Below are 9,275 nucleotides of genomic sequence, written 5' to 3' on the forward strand. Positions count from 1 at the left end.
GAGAGGGGACATTAAAAAGTCACATTTAAAAACAGAAAAATCTCCCCAAACTAACCCAACATTGCCAAGCAAATCAGCACGTTTCAAGACATCTGATGAATGACTCAAAGGTGACCGAACCTGAGGTTATACCGACACCTGAGCACTTAAATTCAGGAACGTTCACATATAATATTAAATATACTATGCAAATTCTTTCTAGAATCTTTACTGGATAGGCTAATTGGCCTGTGTACCACTGAAAATTTCAAAAACATCTTATTTAAAACTAACCATCCAAAAAACCAACCAAATCAACTTATCAAAAGAATCATCTATATAAACAAACAGGTTGTTTGCAAAATTCCTGGTAAATCCCGACCCTAAGCCCAAGTTTATTAGTTGGTTCTTAAGCTTTGTTTAGGATAATACACCCAGTTTCGAGTTCCATGGCAGAAAGAGGTTATGCTTCCTACCAATGGAAACTATTTCATGAAACAGGATCCTAAAGCAGTTGTAGAAAAGACTTTGGTGTAGCCCCTGAAGCCTATTATTATTAAGCATTTGTCTGAAAACTAATAAAGACCTTTTACTTTTTAGCATTCTACCAGCTTGGATTTTTTAATGAAATCGCAGAATACAGTGCAAGAGACATTCATAATAAATCTATTATGGATTCTTAACTTACTATTTCTTTGATAACCTAAGAGGGAATTACATATGATTATCTGCCAATTACCTGACAGTGTAAAATGGATGTACTAAAGACATAAATGATTAACCAGAACTCTCTACTCTTTTTCTTTTTACAGAGCAGTTGACTTTAATTATTTGGGCTACAGACCATACTGAATTCATTCATTTGATAAATGGTTATTGACGACTGTTTTGTGTTGGGCACTGTGCTCTCAGCACTGAAATATAAGAGACTAAGGCAGACATGGTGTCCCTGCTCTTCTGAAGCTTATGAAAAGACAAAGAAGTAAATGACATAACTACAATAAAAACAGGAAAAGAAAGCAAGCTATGGATGAATCACATTGCTATCAGTAGCAGCTGGTAACCGACAGCAGTATAAAACACAGAAGCATCTTAAGAAGCACAGCAGTGGTGGTCTAGCGGTTAAGTTTGGCATGCTCTGTGGCCATGCTGTGCTGGTGGCCCACATCCTAAAAAACAGAGGAAGACTGGTACGGATGTTAGCTCAGGGCAGATCTTCCTCAGCAAAAAAAAAAAAGAAAAAAAAAAGCACAGCAGAGAAGGCTAATCAGAGTGTCAGCTGCCTGTATCTTCATCAAAACACCATATAATAATACTCATTGAGAAAAGATATTATGCTAAGTATTAAAATGAAATAACTTAGGAAGATTTTCATCCTGATTAAGACACATGTATGTAATTAGTAATATCTATACAGGCTGCCTATACAGATGAAGTTGCCAAAAACAGAGGCCATTGGATAAAGAAAGTATCTTTCATCATAAAAACCATTTTTTTAACTAATAATTTTAACGGCTCTTATCTTTTTTTTTTTTAATTTTTTTTTTTATTAATGTTATGATAGATTACAACCTTGTGAGATTTCAGTTGTACATTTTTGTTAGTCATGTTGTGGGTACACCACTTCCCCCTCCGTATCCTCCCCCCACCCCCCCTTTTCCCTGGTAACCACCGATCAGATCTCCTTCTCAATATACTAATTTCCACCTATGAGTGGAGTCATATAGAGTTCGTCTTTCTCTGACTGACTTATTTCGCTTAACATGATGATAACGGCTCTTATCTTAAAATGCTCTGATTTTCAATACAATTAATCAGTAGGCTCATGCAACATCACCGCATCTTTAGAAAAACAATCTCTCTTCTCAAGTCTCCCATATGATGCCCCAGCACCCTCGAAGGACCTGTCGTTCCCCAAGTGCACACACTGTTTCCCACACCATTCCTCCAGCCATCCCACCCCCTGGAATGCTTTGCCTTACTCTTCATGTGGAGCTAACTCCTACTTACCTGCCAAGATTCAGCCTCAGGTGACACTGTCTCCTGAAGCTGTTCAGGTTTCTTTTTTCTTTGCTTTTCCCTCTTAAAACTGAGTTATGTCTCCCCTATGTTCCCAGAGCATCTCTCTATTATGGTACTATTTTAACTCTTTTGCAATCATCTGTTTCCTGGATGTGTCTTGTTGCATTAGATTGAGCTTCTTAAGGGCAAGAACAAAATCTTATTTTTGTAATCCCAGAAACTAGCACAATAACTCACCTATAGCAAAAGCTTAACAAATATTCGTTAAACGAATTTAATGAGAAACCTGCTCTGGTTCTAGCTATTCATGAAAACAAAAATCAATATAATAGCATCAGCTTTCCTACAAAAATGAAGGTATCTTATGTCAGTTTATAGACCGTTAAGACTACTTAATGGCTTAAATGGCTAATGCTATCCCTTTCAGCAAAGTAAAAATTTGCCTAAATAAACACTTCAGTTTACTTTTATTGTAGTCAATAAAAATTTACCATCCTCCATAATTGTGCAACAATTTCTTAGACTTCACTTCTAAGTTAGACTTCAACTCTTCTTTTAAATCTAATAAATTTCTTGAGCCAGACAGAGAAGATTTTAATAGCTACTTACTCATATTTTGAGTTTCAAGATACCTTCTATACCTCACTGGACAAAACATGAGTGTTTTGTGATATGTAAGTAATTAGAGATGGGAGAAACAGTGGTAAATATAAGATACAGACCATCAAACTCAAGAAGCTTTCAACCTAGGGCAACAAGAGATCTGTGAACTAACTCCAGCCTTAAAAAGCTGATCCATCGACCTCAGACATTTTCAAATGAGTTACCATGCAAAGACTGTAAATAAAAAATAAAAATTGAAATAGAAATATAAAGCGCTAATATATATGGTGTGGGAGAGGCGATGGCAATACAGGTGTTTGCAAACATTAATGAAATTTTAGATATATTTAAGCATATATCCTGAGTTTCTTAATATATTTAACATTCGAAGACAAGTTATTTCTAGGTGTTTTCCAGAATTTCCAGCCTTTTATCGATACTTATTCTGATCTGCAGAATTCTTTAAAAATCACTGAAATTTATGGAATAAGGAAGTTGATAATCACTATCATAAAAGAAAAACTTTTTTTATATGATGCATTAATATTAAAAAAATAACCTAGTCTCTTTCACTCTGACAAATTTTTTAAGTATGACCTTCTAGTGGAAAAAATATTGGTGGAAGATACAAAGTTAAATTTGAAAGCTGGGGAATAACTGACATCACACAGCTGAGCAAAATGTTTGAAACTAACAAACACAGCTAAAAGAAATAAGAGAAGCCTGAAGAGAAATAAGTTCTTTATCCTCTCATCTTTTGGGAAAAAACTGGCAGTTATGACGTATAGCATACTACTGAAAAATAAAAAGGGTTAATAATTCAAAAATTCCTTCCACTTTGGGCAGTATTGTGTTTAAGGAGAAGGAAATGGATATCAGCTATTTTAAAAGTGATTTTTAAAATCCTTAATAAAGGACTTCTTGTAACAGAGAAAAGGGTCAAGTGTGGCACTATATTGGACAAATATGTCTCCGACCTAGAGGCAAGAAGGGGCAATATTCTCCCAATCTACAAAAACAAGTTCAAAGATTTATCAAAAATTACAATTGGGGCCAGCCCAGCGGCACAGCGGTTAAGTGCCCACGTTCTGCTTTGGGGGCCTGAGGTTCGCCAGTTTGGATCCCGGGTGTGGACATGGCACCACTTGGCAAGCCATGCTGTGGTAGGCGTCCCACATATAAAGTGGAGGAAGATGGGCACGGATGTTAGCTCAGGGCCAGTCTTCCTCAGCAAAAAGAGGTGGATTGGCAGCAGACGTTAGCTCAGGGCTGATCTTCCCATCCCCCAAAAAATTACAATTAAAAAAGGAGTAATTTTTCTATTTGTAGACTGTTTCATTAATTTTTCAGTCTCTTAAAAGATAAAATTCCATAATGATTCAGGGCTTGAATATAGAGAGAAAGGAAGAAATTTAAGCTAGAACTATCAAACATCAGCTCTCAACAACCTGAGAAAGATGAAATATTTTTTAGTAAAAGATCAGATGAGGTATTTTTATATTGGCTCAACGGTATCAAGCAATCAAAAAGAAATACACTTACAGCCCTTTACCATTGTATAATGCACTTGTAGGATACTATGTTAACATCTAGATATTCAAGCACATGGGGATGAAAGAGTGGAGGACAGGACAAAGTTATACAAACCACTTCTGAAGATCCAACCTACTTGTAATTATCATCTTCTACAAACTTTTGTAGTTCTTCTATATATTGAACGGAGTTCAGATATTTTTGGACATGAGGCAACATGGGAATATCTAGGCAAAATGGGATAAATAATTAATTATATGATAAAGTACATCTTAATTGTAAAAGTTAAGCTAAAAAAAATATTTAAAGGGAGATTAAGGCCACATGGCACCAAAATTTAAATTAAATCTAGGACATGACTGAGGTAAATTTTTTTTAATGTAAAACTGAAGGTAATTTAGAAAATTACAGCTGCATCTTGATTGTATAAGATTAAAAAAAAGCTCCATTTATAAAATCTCATATATCTGAGAAATTTCATACAAAAAAATCAGAGACTGCACTGCGATTTATATTCAAACCTCATGTAAACACAAGACGTAAAGGCAGTTATTACTGTTTTTTTTTAAAGGAGCCTGACTCCCATTTGTAAATGTGGTTTTTCTCCCCTACTTAGAAATTTCAAATAAAATTAATTTAACATCACAATTTGGTGTTATGGTAAAAAAAAAACTGAGAAAAGGACAAAATAAGAGATTATTTATTATTTTAACTTTCAGTAACATTCTTCCCCTCCCACACACACTTTTAACAAAGTATATAGATGCCTATAAGTAAAGTTAGCTTTAAGACAAATTTATTTTAAACAAATGGATAATGTAAACTCACTGTTTTTTTAACACCACGTATATTATACATAAATAGGCTACCTTTATTCTCTATCAAACTGAAAGTACCAAACATTTTAAAACATTAAAAAAAAAAACATCAAAACCGTTTTCTAATAATTTGGGCTTTTGTAAGCTCTTTCTATATTTGTGTTTTCATAAAATACATCTTGGGCTAAAAATGATTATTTACTCAATATCAGACTCAAGAAAGCTAGTCAACTGTTCCTGGGATCAAGGGTTTCAGCTCCTTCTCTAACTGAAAAATATGAGAACTGCTGACACGATAGATCTGGGAGAGCAAATGAGATGAAGATAACGGAAAATAATTTTGTAAATTATGTTAGGAAAGTTGCTACAAAACGGCAGAATTGCAAAAGATAAAACTTAAAAATTTTAAATATTAAATACTTCAATTTCTTAAAAGCAAGATCTTAAGATGCTAAATACTAAACAGTGAAATAAAACAACCATTATTTTCCTTTATGTTAGGATGGATGTAAGAAATTGATGTTCCCTGATGTGTGAAAAGTGGCCCAAGATGTGTGTGAATGCATCACTAGGCTCACAGCAGAATAACGGCTTGGCACCTTCCTCCAGAGACTTACCATATTCACAGGACTGCTGTAAATCAGAAATTATCCGAAGGATGTTATTCATCAAATTTGATCTTTGCTCATTTTCTAGAATGCTGCCAGTTGATGGGTATGCTGAATCAATGTATGTTAAATCTGACAAATAGATACCTGAAATGAAATTAGATAAATGAGTGTTTTCCTACTTGTAGCTTGGAAGAGTATGACAAAGTGAAGGAGGAAAAAAAGCTAGTTTATAGCTGTATTCCAATATAAGGCATATTTAGAATACACTGTTATTAATACACTGCAGCACTGTTGAAACAAGACCATTGAGGCCTAGATTTCTATACAGTTGTGGTCAGACACATAAATAACACATGCTTTTTATAAATGTCTTCTTATAATACCATTTAAAAGTATGGTTTGAGGCTGGAGTTAGAAATGTCAGCACCTACAGGACCAAATGGAAAGAAGCTGAGCTCTGGAACTGGTTGGGCCTCCGGCTAGTTGGGTATAATGAAGACAGTTATTTTAATTTCTGAACCTCAATTTTTATGTCCACCTATTAGTACCTATTTCCCAAGTTGTGGTATAGCTTGAAGAAGCTAAGTTACCCAGTCTAGCCAGTACCTGGCTAGGGTAGTTATTTAATATTAGTTCTAAAGCCCCTAGCCTTAAGTCGATAACTGTCACTTGAGACATAACTACTACTTTGAAAATTGTCTCATTCTGGTAGAAGTGTCTTGTTTTAAAGATTAACAACTGGATTTCTGAAATAGTTCATGTGACTAAATATTGGAGTTAGTAACTCCTTCCTTCTCTCTCCCCACCCCATGACTCCATTTCTCTGTATCAACAAAAATAACATATCCCCCCAAATAATGTGGTTGTACTCTTTCTGGATATGCAAGATCACTTACTTAATAATCCGCCCTGAGAGTTTACCATGCACATGTAAAGTGTATAAAACAACTAATGCTGGAGAGAAAAATACACTTTCCTCCTTTTTCCTCATTATTCTATTTTCATGAACTCTCAGGGTGAATGAAACCAAACCCATGTGCCCACTGCCTTCCAAACAAGCCCCGTGTTTCTCACACCAGTTCTTCCGTTTTGAATGTTTCCTGGACTCCTCTCTGCCCATTTAATTATATCTTATATCCAGTTCACTGTCAGTTGTTCTTTAGTTTTCTCATAGATTTCAAGAAACGGATTTACAAACTGTCTAGTCCAACCCCCTCTTGTCACTGATGAAGAATCCGAGGGCCACAGGTACTAAAGGTGATGTGTCTAATGTCACGCAAACTGTCAGTGACAGAGTTGGCTCTCAAAGCTTTCACTTGTATCGAGTTTTTTTGGGTTACATTCTATTATAAACTTATACATTATCTATGCCATTCACTTGATAATTTATGCCTTTATAATCTCTTCAGTTATTTAAACCTTCTCATTTTTATATCTTATCTGTTTGAGACTATAAACTCATTTAAGGTAGTTGCTCTATCTTGTACTCTAAGAAAAGGAAAAATCCTGTGCAGTGTTTTGACAACAGGTGCTTAGTACATCGTAAAAGGTTGGCAATGGCAACCCTTCTACTTATCCTAGTATCATTCCTTTTCCATTCAGTAAATCTTTACAAGTATGCTTTAAGCCACCTACCATAAACATTTCTTTTTCTTCACAGACTCTTAACTTCTTTTTTTATGACTTCAAGTGAATCTACAGCCTAGCTCCTCTCCTTTTCCTCCAATCTCAGAGGAAGAAGAACCCCTTTCTTTGCAAATCTGAACTGTGATTTTGAATCTAACTGCCACTGCTTCCTTTACAACATCCGCTGCTGCCTCCACTGCCACTCCCCCTCCACCGGCTGCTTTCCCAGAACCAAGGCACACACTTAAATCCCCTGTTTAAGAAAACAAAATGACTCAACAAAGGACTCTTGCCTCTTTCCCTTCAACAAACACCTTGAAATAGAAACACACACTGGTACACTCTTACTTTATCCTTCATTCTATTTTTGATGTGATATTTGATACACATAAAAGTTTACATGTGTAAATTCGGAAAAACGGAAAAAATTGTGATAGACTCTGAAATAGGCAAAAAAGTTACTAGGTGTCCTGTCTCCAGTGCACCCTTTTGGCCCTTTTGAGCTGTTTTACAACTCTGGAAGTTGCTGAAAACTAGTAATAATACCAATTCTTGTCCATGAAAACGCTAATGAATTATGTCCAGTGGCAGGTAACTGATTATTGCCCTGTGCATGTTGACCAATTTTGCAACTATTTGTAAATTCATTTCAGCAATCCTGATTGCCTATATGTATGTGTGATACTTTGAATTCTCCCTTGAAATGATTGTAGAATCTTCCTGATTCCCTTATAAATGTAATGATTTACATAAAACCTTTGACGTGTTTATTTTGTACTGGTGTGAGAATCATGATTTTATATTTTAAAAAATTATACTTTAACACATGTAACAATGGTTGTTATCAAACAATATAATAAACATTTGTGAACAACCAGTCAACTTAAGAACTACAACATCACCAATCTGTTGCATCATCTATGCTCCTTCCCTATGTCATCTCCCTGCCTCCTGTCCAGAGGTAACCTTTACTCTGAATTTTAAGATTATTCCCTTGTGTTTTTGAAGACATGTCTGTATCCATGAACAATATATTATTTATTTTTGCTTATTTTTGAGTTTAAAAAAATCATATTTTATGTTTATGTGACTAAATTAAATGATATCAGTAAAGTTAGGATAGGTACACAATAAGTGATTATAAATATTTGTTAAATTTTTAAAAATATGGTCTTCTGTGACTGCTTTGTTCTACCATTTTGTTTCGAAGACCTACTCGTGTTGTCTAATGTGGCTGTAGCTGATATTTCTTAAATTGAGAATAAACTAATATGTAAGCACATCACAATTTACTTACTCATTTTATCTGACAGCCTTCTGAATTACTTCCCCTCTGCTCTCATGTTGCTATAGACACTCTTGTACACATTTCTTGGTACACATGCAGATATACATATACACATATTTGCTGTATATATAGTATATTAATGTTTAACTTTACAAGAAAGCAGCATAGTACTTTTCAAATCTATATCAATTCATACTTCCACTGATTGTATATAAATTTTTACTGATCCACACTTGTGCTAACACTTGATATTATCAGTCTTCACATTTTGCCAATCTTGTAAGGATAAAATGATATCTTGTGTTTTAATTTTCATTTCCTTGATTAGTAATGAGGTTAAATATTTATATTTCTATGAAATGTCTTTTGTCCATTTTTTTCTCTGGATTGTCGTTTTCTTATTGATTTCTAAGTTCTTAATAGATTATAGAAACTAATCCGTTTGGCAGTTGAATTTCATCCAGTCACTCTTCAACCCACTCTAACAGTCTGAAAGCTCTATCTACCTCGCTGCTGAAACTTCTTCTGGGAAAGGCATAAACAACCTCCTTATGAACTCTTGAAACCTCTCTCTTGCATTTTTACCATCCCCTTTGTTCCTTGGTCTACTGGCTTGACCCTTCCTAGCATCCCGCCCTCCTCCATTCTTCTTTTTCCTCATGTTCCCTGGACGCCGGCATTCCCCATGGTTCTGTCAGTAATCTCACTCTACATGTGCTTGCTCTGGATTACTTCTGTAGCTGCAACTATTACCTAATTGCTGGTGACTTGCCAAATCTCTCTAGAGATCTGGGC

At 35.0% G+C, this 9,275-nt stretch overlaps 1 protein-coding gene across 5 annotated transcripts in view; it reads right to left on the reverse strand.

Annotated features, from left to right (window-relative positions):
• The window catches only part of RALGPS2 (Ral GEF with PH domain and SH3 binding motif 2), a 154,500-nt gene that overhangs the window by 29,786 nt on the left and 115,439 nt on the right, over positions 1 to 9,275 (reverse strand). For all 5 annotated transcript variants that reach the window (XM_070497972.1, XM_070497970.1, XM_070497971.1 and 2 more), the window contains exons 9-10: positions 5,573 to 5,710; positions 4,274 to 4,364 (exon numbers count right to left, since the gene is read on the reverse strand). In XM_070497972.1, the coding sequence (XP_070354073.1) occupies positions 4,274 to 4,364; positions 5,573 to 5,710 (229 nt within the window). The remainder of the gene's footprint in view (positions 1 to 4,273; positions 4,365 to 5,572; positions 5,711 to 9,275) is intronic.

Source organism: Equus asinus, chromosome 25 (genome assembly GCF_041296235.1).
Source record: "Equus asinus isolate D_3611 breed Donkey chromosome 25, EquAss-T2T_v2, whole genome shotgun sequence".
In the NCBI taxonomy this organism is placed as follows: domain Eukaryota; kingdom Metazoa; phylum Chordata; class Mammalia; order Perissodactyla; family Equidae; genus Equus; species Equus asinus.